Source organism: Pelophylax lessonae (genome assembly GCF_965119305.1).
Source record: "Pelophylax lessonae genome assembly, chromosome: 1".
Taxonomy (NCBI): domain Eukaryota; kingdom Metazoa; phylum Chordata; class Amphibia; order Anura; family Ranidae; genus Pelophylax; species Pelophylax lessonae.
In genome coordinates, this window is record NC_138768.1 from 754,885,115 (window position 1) to 754,903,811 (window position 18,697).

Here is an 18,697-nt window from a genome sequence, read left to right on the forward strand (position 1 = left end):
TCTTTGTGTCTTCTGGACATACAGAGTGGGACTCGGGTGCAAGCATGCATGACTGCCCCCATAGTAGGAGGGAGGAGCGCTGGAGAGGGACCTGAGAAGAGGAGGATCGGTTCTGCTCTGTCCAAAACCATTACACAGAGGAGGTAAGTATAACATTTTTAGCCTTTAGTTTTACTTTAATAACTTATACATCTGAAAAGCCACTTTTTTATATTACGGTATTTGATAGCCACACATCAAAAACTGGACTTCTTTTTAAATTCCTCTTTATGGTAAAGTAATTTCTAGTTGCTAAACTAGACAAGCAGCTAATAGCAAAGACGTAAGACAATTTAGAAACCTTTGCATTCAATTAATAATTTACCTAACTTACCTTTTTTCTTAAAGTGATTGTAAAGTCTCACTCAAAAAAAAAATTAAATAAACATGTTATACTTACCTTTGATTTTGCACAGGGTAGCCCTGACCCTCCTCTTCTCGGGGCCATGTTTGCTGCTCCTGGCCCTCCCTCCTATTGAGTGCCCCCACAGCAAGCAGATTGCTATGAAGGCACCCGAGCTGCAGCTCCTGTGTCCATTAAGACACGGAGCTGCCGAGCGGCCCCTCCCCCTTTCTCTCCTGATTGGCTGACTGCCTTTTATTGACAGCTGCAGGATCCAATAGCGCCGTGGCTGTATCTCTGCCAATCAGGAGGGAGAATCCCAGGACGGCCCAGGGACTCGTGGACATCGTTGGACAGAGAGGGGGGCTCACGTAAGTATTTAGGGGTGCTGAGGCAGCTGCTACAACCAGAAGGCTTTTTATCTTAAGGCATAGAATGAATTAAGGTAAAAAACCTTCCTGACTTTACAACTTGTTTAACTCAAAATACTGTCAACCATAATTAAAATTAACTCTTAGCTTCCTCTTTTTTAAACTGCCATTTACACTGATAAAAGTCGAAGGCCCATTTACTTTTTTGCATTGTGGTAATACATAGACCAATGTGCGGAGTGATGCAATATTATTCATTTTTTTAAGAGAACCCCAAATAACTATTTCAATAGTGGGCTACATACCCACACTTTCAGAATTCACTATGCATGCAATATCAATAGCATTCAGAATACATATTATGCCTTCATGCATTGTAACATGTTGCATTAACACAATGGGGTTGATTTACTAAAACTGGAGAGTGCAAAATTTGGTGCAGCTCTGCATAAAAAAAAAACAATCAGCTTCTAACTTTAGCTTGTTCAATTAAGCTTTGACAAAAAAAAATGGAATCTGATTTTGGTTTCTATGCAGAGCTGCACTAGATTTTTCACACTCCAATTTTGGTTAGTTTTCATATTATGCACTCCCCAATGCATATTATGAATGGGGTTTTAGGCCCTGTTCACACTAGTGTGACTCCAAAGTCCCGCAAATTTCAAGTCCGACTTTGATGTTACTTTCATGCGACTTTACACTATCTGGCACTCCAGTCGTAAGAAAGTCGCACCAGAGTAGTGCAGGAACCTTTTCAAAGTTTAAGTCGCATAGATTGGAACAGGTGTCATTGAAATCAATAAGCTGTGAAGCCGCATGACAAGTCGCACTAGTGTGAACGGTGCCCTATAGTTTCATTTGTTTGAACTATGGCTAATTGTTTACAAAAGACTCCATCATGAGAAGAAAAATCAGAACTGCTGGTTCTGCATGACTGCAGCAACCATTAACACCTTGCCGATATGGCTGAATCCCGGGCCGTTCGGACAGCAGAGCTTAGCAACTTCCTGATAGTGTCCAACCCTGACTGCTCCTTCCTGTCCCCCATGCATTTCTGTTAGCCTGTGAAGGTGCTTATCAAAGTGATGGGCCAATAGAAAGTGCAGCGGCAGGCTTTATATAATGCAAAAGTGTTGGAGCTTCTCCTGTCTTAATGGCCCAGCATTTGGCAATAACAGAAGGGTTGTTGAGGTTGCTGCAGGTGTGTGCATCTCTGTGTAGCCAAACTTTATACCTGCAGCACAATAAAGCTGCAGCATATTCTTTTTAAAATCCCAGTTGCACACAGCCCTTTCTAACTGTACATGTCTGATAAAATTCTGTGCAGGACACGTCATATACGCCATTCTGACTACTTCATCACTGCAGCAGCTATTGACTGTCATAGGGGAGAGCATCTCCTCTATATCTTTGAAACCTCAAAAGACTTTCCATACATTTACTGAGTGCCAGAAGTGCTATACCCTACTGTGCTCTTAATGTGATGTTGCAGCTGATGCAAAACTATGACATGCATTAAAGGAAAGGGTAAAAGATCCTGTTCCTTTCTGCTATTATACATTTCATATTGTATTGTATTTCTCTAAAATTAAGACTATAAGATGAATAGAGCAGCAATGGCAGTGAGAGCAAGGCAGTACAGCATGATTCATTACTCTACAGCACTCCTAAGAAAGAAGCACAAAATAGGTATGTAGAGAGTATGGCTTCCTCGTATATATACAAAGTTTATTTATATATATAATATATATAATATATGTAGAGAGTATGGCTTCCTCGTATATATACAAAGTTTATTTATATATATATAATATATATAATATATATAATATATGTAGAGTATGTAGAGAGTATGGCTTCCTTGTATATATACAAAGTTTATTTATATATATAATATATATAATATATGTAGAGAGTATGGCTTCCTTGTATATATACAAAGTTTATTTATATATATAATATATATAATATATGTAGAGAGTATGGCTTCCTTGTATATATACAAAGTTTATTTATACAGGATATATATATATATATATATATATATATATATATATATATATATATATATATATATATGTCAATCATCAGGAATTATATGGCTTGAGAACTACACTTTGCTCCTTGCTATTAAGGAGAAGTAATTATATTTATTGAAACAGACATTTCTATTATAAATAAAAGTCAAATTAAGAGCAGGAAAAATCTGTTTTATTTCTTTAAGGATATTTTTTTTCAATCCCCTGAGATCACAAAAAAAAAAAATGAAGTGGACATTTTTAACATACATGAGATTAATTTGGCTTATTTAATAAAACGTTGTAGAGAGCAGCATGGTGAAACGAACCACAGCAACCAATCACACTTCAAGATCCTTCTTTTCTGATAAGAGTACTTTGACTTCCTATAGATGAGCAAATCATATGTCGGCAGAGATGGAAGACATGTCTGATGGATCACACACAACAGTGACCTCCCAAAAAATGTCTCATCCACTCGGCTGACATTTCATGTGCTATACATGCCCCAGAGGCTTAAACCCCTTTTTATGGACAACTTGAGGCAAATGCTGAATTATTGCAAAGATTTTCCAACATGCCAAAACATCTCCTCTGTGTGATAATTTATTTTCTCCATTTTCAGATGCTTCAAAAATGAATTTATACCTTCACTGGCTATCTTGAAGTTAAAAGGGTTTGTACAGAAGGTCTAAATACTCACTGGTAATCTTTGATTCCTTTATAAAGAAAAAAGCTCCACTTTACTTTTTGCAATATTAATAAATATGTTTCACTGAGTGTTGGATTACAAATAAATAAATCGACTCTAGTGAGCTCTAACTGCACAAGAATGAAATGAAAGTTAAATGACATTCCTGGCTTGCTTTCTTTTTTAATGTTATGTGATGTTTTGTCAAATTGTTCTGAAAAAAACGCAATATCCAGTCTTCCATCTAATGTACAGGAGCACCTTTAGGCAAAGCAATAAAACTGGTCACGTTACAATTTTTTTCTCCTTGGCCCCTATGGCAGGCACCACCCATTAATTGGCAAATATAGTACTACACTACCCCGATACTGGAAGAATATTATATTAGCTGATATATTATATTATATTATATTATAGTATATTATAGTATATTATATTACATTAGCTAATATATTATATTATATTAGCTGATATATTATATTATATTATATTATATTATATTATATTATAGTATATTATATTATATTATATTATATTACATTAGCTGATATATTATATTATATTAGCTGATATATTATATTATATTAGCTGATATATTATATTATATTATATTAGCTGATATATTATATTATATTATATTAGCCAAGTAGGAGGTCATGCCGGGTATCACCCAGGATGCAAAGTAACCTTTTTTACAAGTAACAGAGGTATGTGCAGAAGCCCTGTGCTTCTACAGACATATTTTACCTATTTCTTTTATTATAGTTATGGCGTTCACTTTAAGCATACAGGATGTAAATTCCTAAAAGGGATCTGCTGTGGAATTCCACTAGTAGGTTGTCCGAGGGAGCTGGAAAGGTGATTGAAAATCCTTCATAGTGCAACATACCATTACTAAAGAACATTCTTTAACATGGGAAAAAAGATCACAATATTCTAGACAAGACTGTAAAGTCGTTTTCTACATTCATGCTCCCGTTGTTGAGTAGACAGCACTAGTAAACAAACAGTTTTAAAACCCTGATTTATATCTCTGACTCTGCATGAAAAATCTGCCTCAAGCATAATAAAAAAAACTTTGTATCAGAACACAGCAGATATTTTTTTCAAAATAGCTCTAGTGAATTTAGCACTTTGTATAATTTTATTTTGGACACTTAGGATTTTGGTAGGGGCCCAGACGTAGCCAACCCTACACGTTTCCACAAGCTTGGAAGTAGTAAATTTAAAAATATATGCTTAAACCTAGTCTGTTTTTTTCCCATGATACGTATTTTATTTAAATTAATAAATATGCTCTTTACAACATCACAAGTTCTGTAATATTTCCTGTTGCACCAGTAAGTTTCTGTTTTCATTTTTTATCATCCTATTCAAGACAGAAGAATTACCATCTTGCCACAGCATCTGTCTGTAAAAAAAATGATCCAGATTTGGTGAGGTCAATAAGTTCCAGATTTCACAATGTCATCTGTACGTTGCTGAAGAGGAGCTGCACAGGTTGCATTTTATATGCTACTATATACAGTACACAGCAGAGGAAATGTATAATGTCACAAACTCAAATAATTCTGCACTCATTGACAGAGAATCGTTTCCGTCTTGCTCTTTTCTTGGCCTGGTTGATTGCTGTCCGCACAGCGCATTCGAACACTTGTTGTACTCCTCGGTTGCTAAGAGCCGAGCACTCTAAATATCCTTTAGCTCGAACGTCTTGTGCTAATTGCTTGCCATCCTCAGGGCTGATACAGGGGACACGCATGTGGTTCATTTCCCTTTGGTCAGTCTGAGTGGCCACAACCAGCACAGGGATATGGGGCAGATGTTGCTTGACCTCGGCTATCCATTTGTGCCTTATGTTCAGAAATGAGGTATGGTTGCTAACAGAGAAGCACAGTAAAACAATGTCTGCATGCTGGAATGAAATTGGGCGGATGCTCTTAAAAGCGTCATTGCCTGATGTGTCCCAAAGACCAAGACTGATGGGGTTCCCATCCATGAAAACATCCACCCCTGTATTCTCATAGACTGTTGGCTTGTAGGAGTCTGGAAATGTCTCAGAGGTGAAACGAACAAGAAGTGCTGTCTTCCCAACAGCGGCATCGCCCACCAGAACACATTTGATGGCATTCATCTTCCTACACAGTTTACAGTTCAGCAGCTGACTGCTACCAGTGGCTCAGCTCCAATACAGTCCCATGGAGGCTTGAAGGGCTCAGCACAGACAAAAGAGTAATAGTGTCTTTGCAGTGTTTTTATAAAAACATGTCAGTGTTCATCATGAAGATCACTTCTTTCTATTGCATCACAGCTGCAGGCTCTGTGTTCTGTAGGGAATAAAAAGAATGATTACTCATTTGAATTAAATTCTTTAAACTTTGCTGGCAGAATATAACTGGTGTACGGAAAGAGCATATTATATTCTGTAACTGTTTATCCAAATTTTTTGCTAATAAATTCACAATGGCAATTTCACAGTTTTTTATTCATCATAACTAACACAGTCTTTATTAAATTCATAAAAAGGCATTGCAGAATATAATATTAATATTAATTTATACACCAAATTTAATACCCAGCCAATTAAATTAATCTTCTTTCATTACTACTACCACATTCTACACTAAAGTTGTTTGTTGTTAGAGGTAACCAGTGAAAACCAATATTCTTGGTACTATATGAAGTAAATATTACTGAGACTAAAGATATGCTAAACACAAGAGTCACACCTTGTGACTTTTCCTGGTTGGGAATCAGCAGCCAAACTATATACGCTAAATTGCCAAAAGTATTGGGACACCTGCCTTTACACACACATGAACTTTAATGGCATCCCAGTCTTAGTCTGTAGAGTTCAATATTGAGTTGGCCCACCCTTTGCAGCTATAACAGCTTCAACTCTTCTGTGAAGGCTGTCCACAAGGTTTATGAGTTTGTCTATGGGAATGTTTGACTATTCTTCCAGAACTGCATTTATGAGGTCAGGCACTGATGTTGACGAGAAGGCCTGGCTTGCAGTCTCCGCTCAAATTCATCACAAAGGCATTCTGTCGAGTTGAGGTCAGGACTCTGTGCAGGCCAGTCAAGTTCCTCTACCTCTAACTCGCTCATCCATGTTTTTATGGACCTTGCTTGGTGCACTGGTTCAAACCATTTGGTGGAGGGAGGATTATGGTGTGGGGTTGTTTTTCAGGGGTTAGGCTTGGCCCCTTAGTTCCAGTGAACTCTTAACCAAGACATTTTAGACAATTTCATGCTCCCAACTTTGTGGGAACAGTTTGGGGATGGCCCCTTCCTGTTCCAACATGACTGTGCATCAGTGGACAAACAAGGTCTGTAAAGACATGGGTGAGCGAGTTTGGGGTAGAGGAACTTGACTGGCCTGTACAGAGCCCTGGCCTCAACCTGACAAAACACCTTTGGGATGAAATAGAGCGGAGACTGTGAGCCAGGCCTTCTCCTCTAACATCTGTGCCTGACCTCACAAATGCGCTTCTGGAAGAATGGTCAAGCATTCCCATGGACACACTCCTAAACCTTGTGGCCAGCATCCCCAGAAGAGTTGAAGCTGTTATAGCTGCAAAGGGTGGGCCAACTCAATATTGAACCCTATGGACTAAGACTGGGATGCCATTAAGGTTCATGTGTGTGTAAAAGCAGGCATTCCAATACTTTTGGTAATACAGTGTACCTGTAAACTATAGTTTAGGCAGCCTAACATCAAAGGTTTGTAAACATTTGGAAGAAATGATAAGGGATTATATCTAAGAGTCTGCTAAAAAATAGTATCATAGTATTAAAAAAACATAATGTTATGAAGATCCATTCTTGCCAGACCAACCTTTCAACATTTTATGAGGTAGGCTGTAATTTGGAAAGGAAGGCCTGTGGAAGTAGTGTGTCTAGAAATCACATTTGACACAGTACTCCAAAAATGCTTAATTTAATTTAGGTCTCTTGGTATTGATGATGTTGTATGTACCTGGAGAGAAACTGGTTGCGGGAGTGTGTCCATAGAGTAGTGATAAATGGCCCATTTACAGAATTGTCTACAGTTGTGAGCAGGGCTCTGTCATGGGACCAATTCTGTTTAACTTGTTCATAAGCGATATAGAGGTCGGAATAAATAGTTAAATCTCAGTGATTGCTGATGATATAAAGCTAAGCAGGGCAATAACTTTACAACAGGATATAGAAACTTGGTTTGGCCACATCTTGAGTATGTGGTTCAGTTTTGGTCGCCGATTCTCAGAACAAATGTCCTTGAACTGGAGAGAGTCCAGAGAAGGGCAACAAAGCTAATAGGGGACTGGAGGACCTCAGTCATGAGGAACAACTACAAACATTACTTATTCTCCCTGGAGAAAAGATGCTTGCGAGGGGATATGACTGACACTGTATATACAGCCATGGCTAAAAGTTTTGAGAATGACACAAATAATATTTTTTACAAAGTCTCCTGCCTCAATTTTATGATGCCAATTTGCATATACTCCAGAATATTATGAAGAGTGATCAGATAAATTGCAATTAATTGCAAAATCCCTCTTTGCCATGAAAATGTATTTAATCCCATAAAAAACCTTTCCACTGCATTTGTGATGAAGGCTTCATGGCGCCCAAAGAAAGTCCAGCAAGTGCCAGGACCGTCTCCTGCAGTTGATTTTGGCTGTGGGATTGGAGCACCACCAGTGCAGAGCTTGCTCAGGAATGGCAGCAGGCAGGTGTGAGTGCATTCGCACGCACAGTGAGACAAAGACTTTTGGAGGATGGCTTGGTGTCCAGAAGGGCAGCAAAGAAGCCATTTCTCTCCAGGAAAAACATCAGGGGCAGACCGAAATTCTGCAAAAGGTACAGGGATTGGACTGCTGAGGACTGAGGTAAAGCCATTTTCTCTGATGAATCCCCATTCCGATTGTTTGGGGTATCTGGAAAAAACCTTATCCACAGAAGAAAAGGTGAGCACTACCATCAGTCCTGTGTAATGTCAAAATCCTGAGACCAATCATGTGTGGGGTTACTTCTCAGCCAAGGGAGTGGGCTTACTCACAGTTTTGCCTAAGAACACAGACATGAATACAGAATTGTACAAAAACATTCCCTAAGAGCAACTTCTCCCAACCATCCAAGAACAGTTTGGTGATGAACAATGACTTTTCCAGCATGATGGAGCACCTTGCCATAAGGCAAAAGTGATAACTAAGTGGCTTGGGGAACAAAACATCGCAATTTTGGGTCCATGGCTAGGAAACACCCCAGACCTTAATCCCATTGAGAACTTGTGATCAGTCCTTAAGAGGCAGGTGAACAAAAAACCCTACAAATTCTAAAAAAACTCCAAGCATTGATTATGCAAGAATGTTCTGCCATCAGTCAGGATGTGGCCCAGACATTGATTGACAGCATGGCAGGGCAAATTGTAGAGGTCTTGAAAATGAAGGGTCAACACTGCAAATATTGACTCTTTGCATAAACATAAAATAATTGTCAATAACAGTCTTTGACACTTATGAAATACTTGTAATTATACTTCAGTATATAGTATTAGTATATAAAGTAACATCTGACAAAAAGATCTAAAGACCTTAAAGAAGCAGACTTTGTGAAAATGAATACTTTTTGCCACGGCTGTACAAATCTTTAAATGGGGACTGTATCATTGGGAGAAAAAACCTAGGTCTCTAAAAAAACACGTGGCCATGCAACGAAGTTGGACGAGAAACAGTTTAGAAGCAAATGGAGGACAGACATATGTCTATTTTTCCAAAAATTCCTGGAAATGTTTTTCTTGCCTTCCATATGTACTTTTGAAATAATCATATTAATGCAGGGGAAAGGTTGCATGGAGGTAGAGTGACCACTGATGACAACAGCAAGAAATTCCATAATTCACATACTACCAAATCACCTGACCTGCCACAACTTTTAAACTAAACACATCATCATCAGCGCTGGGTTTTGGCATGCAAGCAGTGAAAATGTACTCCCTTCACTCATCCCCTACAGAATAGGCTTTTTTTACATTTTGCAGACAGTTATCAACATTCTGGAAGCTAATTTGATGTCTGCATCTGTTATTTTTTCTTGCAAGGTCACACCTTCTTGCATTTTACTCTACCTTTCATATAAAGACTTTTTATCACACACCAGACAACACCTTATTTTAATTCTAATATTTAAACATTTTTCTTACAATCGTACCGCATTTTTCAGTTTATTTTTATTTAATTTAACTTGGAAATTGATCACTATGGGCAACAACCACAATAGCAGGAAAACCATAGGGCAGCAACATGCAATTACAACAAATTCAAGCAGTGTGAGTAACTGAATTTGATTTGATATTGGCCTCTTACAGTCTTTGTACAACAGGTATGGGGTGTGAGAGGAAGTTGTAGCATAAGGAGTCAACCAGTTCATGTGATGAGGAGAAGCATGCTGATAGGAGGATAAAGCATAGTGATAATGAGCCTATCACTGGGCTGCTTTTCTTTCGCTTCTCTACTGTCCAGTAGCGAGGCCTGAGGGAATGGGTTGTATGATGCTGGCCATAAGACTGAGGACATCTAGCCACAGAAAAAAAGTGCTGATGGGAAAATCTCTGGATTCCGGATTGTGTTCTTTTTGGTTGGAGTTTTGCTTTAGCTATCATCCTGTGCTTCTCTCTACTGATTAAAAGCTGATTTAATTCTTTGTGCATGTGAACCAGTACCAACTATAACTGGATAATTGTATATAACTTATCTATATATAGGGAAAACATCTGTATATTCCAGGCCCTTACAAGATACCATGGTAATTGAAAAATACATAATTCAAATATTATTTACATTCCCTCACTGAAATGGCGAAATAAATAATTAGATGTAGACAACCATCATCATTTTTTCACTAACAGAGAAGAATCTGACGTATCATTGAATTAATGTAGCATACTGCTGTAGGGTTGACAACAGTCTACACATCGGGGGGTAGTTATATACAACCAAGGTCTAGCGAATGTAATGCAATCATTAAAAATGTCTACAGACTTAAAACACCTACAGGGAACACAGTCCTTAATTAATAACCATACTTCTGATTTTTAGGATACTTTATACATATATAAAATTATACTTTATACATACTTTACATCTATTTTTTCAAAATTGCACTATGCAAAAAAGTTCCTTACTTATTCTTCAAGCTGTATTAGGTTTATGCTACTTTTGGTAGGTTAGAAATAACTAATTGTTTTTTTTCCATATTCAACATATCAAGTAAATATTACAAACTGTGGTTGACCTACTAAGGAAAAGGGAATGTTTACTGAGCTTAGGGGTTGATTTGCTAAAACTAAGGAGTTCGAAATCTGGTGCAGCTCTGTAAAATAACCAATCAGATTCCAGTTTGTTTTTTGTTTTTTTGTCAAAGCTTTATTATACAAGCAGAAGTTACAAGCACAGCTGCCCGAGATTTGGCACTCTCCAGTTTTAGTAAATCCACCCCTTAGTGAATAAGGTAAAGCTTCAATAAACTCATTTGGTATTCAAAGTGAACACAGGTTCGCCACTTTGTTCATTGAACAGCCTTCTGCTTTAGAACATCACCCCATTATATGAATTGAACACTTCTTTGATTTTGCCTTGTCTATATAGTTCAGGCTACATAGTTACATAGTTAATCTGGTTGAAAAAAAGACACAAGTCTATGCATTTCAAGGCAGAAAAAAAACCCAATAAAGCATGATCCAATTTGCTCCAGTGGGGGGGGGGGGGGAAATCCTTCCAGATCCTCCAAGCGGCATTAGGATATTCCCTGGATGAACTTTACCTATAAATATTAGTATTAAGTTATATTTTGTGTATTTAGGAAAGAATCCAGGTCTTCAGGAAAGAAAGCTTTGCTTGCTAATATCACAATCTAAAATGTTAATCCCACAGTACAGCCATATAATGCAATAGGAGTTTTTTTATTGTGCTGAGATGGTTCAAAAAGTTTTTTATACATTTTTGTGCAATTAAATCAATCAAATATGTTACATTTTTTAGTATGGTTGTGAAAGCTTACCTCATATTAGGTCGAATCTGGAACTAGACAGCTAGAGGACGCTTTAGGAAACATTACTATTACTAATGAGCTGTTTGGGGCTACAACCCTATTTTTTATTATGCCTATTCACCTGCTCATCTGCATAATTAACATAAATGTTTGCTACTGCCCCCTAGGCAGCCTAAATTAATTCCCCTGTATGAATTCTTTTATGAAGAATTCATTACTTTTTTTTGTAGACCAAAAAAAAAAAATATATATATATATTCAAAAAAGGGTAGACAGCACGTAGAAAGAGCCCTAAACCAAGGGTTGCAGCATACATAAAGCTTACAGTATTTAAATATCAATCTGAAAAAACTGTAACTTTTTTTATCTGATAAACTTTATGCATGCTGAAATCCCCAGTTTGGGATTCTTGATCTATATATAGGAAAAGGAGTGTTAGAAGGGAATTCCCAACACATGTAACATACATTATCAGTTAGATTGACACTGAACACAGGCCTATCTATCTTAATGTCTACTAAACTTTGACAAATTTTGACATGTATAATGCCCGATATAATAATAAACTTTACCAAGGTGGTCCTAAGCTTTGCTGAGCCCTACATTTGCTAAAATATCCAAAGGATATGCGAAAATATACAAAAAATCTCAAAACATTTGAAGATTTGATAAATGTCATTTGAAAGTACTTCAGAGTTTCATTTGCTTTTAACATTCAATTTTAGAAGGAAACATTCAACTTTCCAGAACGAAAAACACCTACACTGTAATAGAGGCCGTAGATGGTGTGAAAGAAAATCACTCAATTCCCCCATTAACACAGTCAGTGTTGCTGGGGGAATCCCTCCCAGGGAGCTATTACGTTCTCCAGCCTGGGGGGGGGGGGGGGTGCACGGGGAGCCGTCACTGCTGGTACAACCCAGTGATTATTGCTAGCGGCTTTGGCCGCTGGAAATAATCATATGGGAAAATCCCACATACTGGTTCTACCCAAGTAGATTGATGGAACAACTTAGGTACAATCAGCCTGCCCATAGATGGTTAGAATCTCGGCCAGTCCCTGCTGCACCGCCTGAGATTTGAACCATCTATAGCCGGCTTTAGAAATTTTATCCTACTCCTTTGTATTTTCACGTCACTGAAGATTAAAACAAATGTCAATTTGACCTCACTAATAATAAGAAAATCTAACAAAATTTGTTAAAATGAGACATTTCTAATGAAATTCTACTATCATATAGCCAGCTTAAAGTGAAGTTCCACCCTAAATTTATACTTACCTTCATCTTCTCGCTCCGGGTCACCTGAAAAACAAATGGATAATCGCAATTTTTTATTTTTTTTTACTTACCTTGTAGAGAAAATATACTTATCTTACTTCCTTCTTCCTCCCCTCGGCGGCCACGGCGATTCGTCACTTCCTGGCTTTTGCAATGATTCCTGGGAGCTGAACGTCATCGCTCCCAGGAATCAATGCGCCCCTACGTCAGTTCCGGTGCACGCGCGTCATTCCCTTCCAAACAGCTTCTGTGCATGCCCAGAAGCTGTGGAGGGATGATGCGCGCGCACCGGAAGGGACGGCGGGGCCGGTGCAGTGCATCGTGGGACCGAAGAAGAAGGAAGAGGACACAGAAGAGGCTGGCTTCAAGCTGCCCACACCTGAGATGGCAGCGCTGGACAATACTTTTTCAAGGTAAGTATTTCTCCTAAAAGGTAAGTGCAACCCAGGACAGATCAGAGGCTAGCCATTGGGGAATGTACTAACCCTGACTGTCCCGGGGGTATTTTTATTAAAAAAAGTATAACCAGGGTGGAACTCCGCTTTAAGCTAATAAACCTGCACCAGTTGTACTATACATGGGTGTCCATTCCTGCCCTGTTCTGTTTCCCAATACCTCCAGTCTTCTTTCTCCAGACTGGCTTCTGCAACACCCTCCTAAGCACATGAAACCCCCCACACCACCAGACTGGTGATTACCCCCCTGTGACTGCTGTTCATCTACACCAAGGGTCTTCAAACTATGGCCCTCCAGATGTTCAGGAACTACAATTCCCATCATGTCTAGTCATGTCTATGAATATCAGAGTTTTACAATGCCTCATGAAATGTGTAGTTCCACAACAGCTGGAGGGCTGTAGTTTGAGGATCCCTGATCTACACATTTCATTGATTGATGAGGACCCACCACTGATATTTTACTCTACCTTTCATATAAAGACTTTTTATCACACACCAGACAACACCTTATTTTAATTCTAATATTTAAACATTTTTCCTACAATCGTACCGCATTTTTCAGTTTATTTTTATTTAATTTAACTTGGAAATTGATCACTATAGGCAACAACCACAATAGCAGGAAAACCATAGGGCAGCAACATGCAATTACAACAAATTCAAGTAACTGTTTAGACTTCAAAGTGGTATGATTGGGAGGGCCCAGTATGTAAGCACGTGTTACTATTACTTTTGAGAAAAACAATACATATTGGAGCACAGGCTCATGTCTATTCCAACAACAAATTAGGCTTGAATTACAGGGAAAAAAATAAGGGTAAATGAAAAAAAAAGAAGTAGGGAAAGGCAGGGGTCACAGGAGTGTCTGTAAATAAGTATTTAGAAATCTTAAGGACAGAGATAGCCATAATCCAATGTATCAGGGTTCAAGTAGGAATGTATCAAAACCAGGTGGAAGGAAATGATCAATCTATGGTTGCCATAGTTTATATAAACAGGACCCTATCTTGCAATATGGCTTCAATTTAGCATGAATTATAGCTTGGGTAATCCTATTTTTTGTTTCGGTGAGGCAAAGACTGGGGAATTTCCAGGTCTTTGCAAATGTTTGTTTAGCCACATTTGTAACTTGCAGAAGAAGAAGCTTTTTGTGAGTTTCTGGGGGACTCCTATTAAGAGGAGCAACTCTTTCATCACTTTTGATTAGTCAACCTTTTCATTTGTTAACACTCCCACACTCACTTTTTTACATGCAGACATTCTTTTTGTTTCTACATGACAAAAAAAAAGGTATATGTTAGCTATTTGTACAGTATACAGGGATATACTGACAGTGAACTCCAACTGTGGAAGTTTTTTCACGAAATTCATTTGTAATCTAAGGACTTTAAAGTGTATTTCCACTTTTGCAGTCAAATAAAATAAAAAAAAAATACCATATGTTTGTTTTGAGTTTCCATTCACACAGCACACTGAAAAATAATTACAGTACAAAAATATATTCTTACCTTTTAAATGTTTCTTTGAAACAGGTCTTTGGGTAGCCTGCAAGCTACTCTGAACATTAACCACTTGCCAACCGCCCCACGCAGATTTACTGCGGCAGGGCGGCTCGGCTGCACATAATCATGTAGATCCACGTCATTATGTGCACGCGGCTTCAGCAGCGCAAGCGCGCTGCTGGGGCTGCGCTCCCGCTGTGATTAAACACAGCGGGAGGCAGACTGTGGGAGGAGCGGGCTCGATCGCCGTGAGTCTCCCGCGGTCTTTGGCAATACTGACAGAAGAGCCATCTGGTATGTAAACAATGTAAGACACTCTCCTGTCAGAGAGGCAAGGAAAGATCGTGTGATTCAGCTAAGCTGAATCACCGATCTCTCTGTGCCTCTGTTCAATCCACCCCCCCCAACAGTTAGTAAGCACATATAGGGAACACATTTAACCCCTTGATCACCCCCAGTGTTAACCCCTTCCCTGCCAGTGTCATTTATACAATAACAGTGCATATTTTGCACTGATCACTGTATTAGTGTCACTGGTCCCCAAAAAGTGTCACTTAGTGTCAGATTTGTCTGCCGCAATTTCGCAGTCCCGATAAAAATCGCTGATCGCCGCCATTACTAATAAAAAAGTAAAAAAAAAATAAAAAGTCCATAAATCTATCCCGCAGTTTATAAACGCTATAGGTTTTGCGCAAACCAATTGTTATACGCTTTTTGGGATTTTTTTTACCAAAAATATGTAGCAGAATATAAAATGGCCTAAACTGATAAAAAAAATAGATTTTTTTAATTTTTTTATTGGGAATGTTTTATAGCACAAAGTAGAAAATATTGGTGTTTTATCAAAATTAATGCTCTTTATTTGTTTATAGCGCAAAAACAAAAAACCGCAGAGGTGATCAAATACCACCAAAAGAAAGCTCTATTTCTGGGGAAAAAGGACATCAATTGTATTTGGGTACGGTGTGGCACGACCGCGCAATTGTCAGTTAAATCAACGCAGTGCCGAATCGCAAAAAATGGCCTGGTCATTAAGGGGTAAAACCTTCTGGGGCTGAAGTGGTTAACACAGAATACAGAAAGCAAGCTTCTAAATCTTTAAAGCTAGCCATAGACAAGTTTCTTTTTTAACCACTGCAGCCCTGGAAGGATTTGTCCCCTAATGACTAAGCCATTTTTTGCTATACGGCACAATGATCAAAATTTGACTGGTCCCTGCTGAACCGACCGAACTTTGATCAATCTGAGGCCAGCTTAACCCTCTGTTAGGACAGACAGTGTTCAAATCTACTTTACAACTAAAGCTGGATACACAATATCCAACTTTTGTGGTTAGATTTCCTTCAGATTTACCTTTTCTATGTAGTGCAAGGGCCTGCCAGATTGCATACAAATTGAAAGTGTTTAGGTTTGACCTCATATTATATGGTTTTGGTAAGTCTAAAGGAAACAGTCTTCAGAATATCTTATAGTGTGTATGGCCCATAAGAATGGGATCTCCAAGCACAGTACAGATGGAGTTAAGTATGGCACCATAATTCCCCAGTTCCCTCCTTGACTTGAGATAGTAGGAGAAATCTTCAGTTTTGACGTTTTCTAAAAACATCTAGCTGAATGTAAGCAGCTATTTTACTATAATTTTTGATGTTCGCCCCACTTTAATATATTTTTATGTCTTGTGTTGAACTGCATTAGCTTATCGTTTTTTCTGTAGTATACTGACATCTAGTGGCAGTTTTAAGTCAAAGCAACTTGTTTATTATGTAATTTGGTATCTCCCTCTGACCTCGCCTCCTGATTAGAACTAGTTTAGTCTTAGCTAGATCCTCCCGATTTCTTCCATGTTCTCTCAGTCAGTGTTAGTTATGTACAAGGATATGGCTTAGGAAAGTCTTTGTCTTCTTAACCATCAAAAGACTAGAAAAACATCCTCTGTACTGCAATTACCTGACGTAAATTTCATTGGATTCAACTTCTCATTGAAGAGTTAAACTACCTGTGTATGATGCCAAGTCATGACGTCTGTCAATGTAACAAATATAAAGTATGTGTTATCCACCTTTGGCTGCAAAAGTTGAAAAACACGTCTGTATGGAAGACAGGAACAACACTAGCTCTTAGGTCTCCATACACAACTCCTTAACACTGCCCAATAAAGAGAGGAGAATAACCTAAGAGAAGAGTATAGAATGTGATGGGCTTGGCTTACTAAAGGAGGAGAGAATTATCATATTCAATAACTTGGGTTAATGAATAAGATAAAGCTATGTTCATATGGAATGAAAACAATTTGGATTTTTACATGCAAACGACTGGATGTTTTAAGTGCACTTAGCTTCACCTTATTCAGTTTTGCAAGGAGGACATTCTGTACACCCTTACTAAATCAACCTCAGTATGATTTCTGACACCTTTCTGCTCTCAATCTGTACCCGATGCCCATGCATACAGGTCCATTCTTGCATGGTGTGAATTGAGATAAAGAGAAGTACCTACATCAAGCATGCAATAGTAAAAAGGCTCTGTCTTTCTATTTAATAACTCACATAGCTTTGAATATTTTTGTAAATCCTTTGCATGTGTGCAGGAGTTATACAATTCCTGGCCCCTGGCTCCATTGAGCCGTTGTTTGCTGCACTGTATATGCATTGCAGTCAATGTACCCTGACAAAAAAATTGCTAGTAAACAGTGCAGAGGTTTTTTTTTTTTTTTGCTATACTAATTGTACAGTGAACAGGCAAGCAACATGGGAAGGATGGTGTGGTGTCAGATAGATGACACCACTCTATCCTTCCCATGTTGCTTGCCTGTTCACTGTACAATTAGTAGGCAATATAAGAGTTAAAATTTCTATGAATAGGCAGCTGCCCTGGGAAGCTGTAAGTTCTGTGGATCACGCTGTGGATCTTTGAAGCCCCAGTGACAAATTGCAATACTTGCAGCACTTTATCCTATGGCATCACTCCCTTGCTGCAGTGATATGTCTCTCCACCGCTGGTCCTTTGCTAGTCATCAGAAATTCAGGGAGTATTAATGTGACTTTCCATAGAGGAAGTCAAAGTTTAACTTCACTTTGCCAGTGGCAGAAACATTTGTGTCACACGGGCCTAAGCATAAAAACATGACAATAAGCCATATAATAAATATGCGTACACATTTTTGCACACGCTGGCATAGAAAAAGCCTTTAGATATTCTTGCGTCATGTTATATGTGCAAATATGTGTAAAATACTGGTAATTGTGTAAATTGACGCGCTAAAATATAATAAACAAAAGTGACTCAAATAAGGCGAAACAAAGTATATAAAACAAACACATGTGCATGTGTGAAAATAATTATAAAAGGAGTCCAAATTAGGTCTACAAAACACCACAGTGACGATTTGCTGGAAGGAAGTGTTCAATCCATTTGGGCAATCACCACGTGAACCATTACCAACCACAAGAAGTTGACTTTTACCAGAACATGAGGACTCCACTACAGAGTCAAATCAGCATAAATGTTTCTATGGAACTCCCTACCCCAATCTGTCCGATTATCTCCTACTCTATTAGCTTTTAGACGATCCCTGAAAACCCTCCTCTTCAGAGAAGCCTATCCTACCCACACCTAACAACTGTACTTCCATTTTCTCCATCAGCTCAGGCACAGTTATTGCCTTTTGTTTCACTTGACCCTCCCTTCTAGATTGTAAGCTCTAAGGAGCAGGGCTGTCCAATTCCTCCTGTATTGAATTGTAACTGTATTGTTTTCCCTCATATTGTAAAGTGCTGCTCAAACTGTTGGCGCTATATAAATCCTGTATAATAATATGTGACAATCCTATCAAGCAGAAATCCAGTTCATATTGTTTGGCTGGAGTTCAATCGTGTATCTCGTTTTTACAACCAATGGTAGCATCAATGACAACCATAAATGCACGAAATTCCACATAAAATGAAAATGGAAGAAT

The 18,697-nt window shown here is 38.4% G+C and overlaps 1 protein-coding gene across 2 annotated transcripts in view; it reads right to left on the reverse strand.

The window, feature by feature from the left end:
• Positions 1-4,851: 4,851 nt before the first annotated feature.
• RHOH (ras homolog family member H) overlaps positions 4,852-18,697 on the reverse strand; it is a 71,021-nt gene continuing 57,175 nt past the window's right edge. For both annotated transcript variants that reach the window (XM_082243220.1, XM_082243221.1), the window contains exon 2: positions 4,852-5,789. In XM_082243220.1, coding sequence (XP_082099346.1) covers positions 5,024-5,596 — 573 coding nt within the window. In that variant the 5' untranslated portion in view covers positions 5,597-5,789 and the 3' untranslated portion in view covers positions 4,852-5,023. The remainder of the gene's footprint in view (positions 5,790-18,697) is intronic.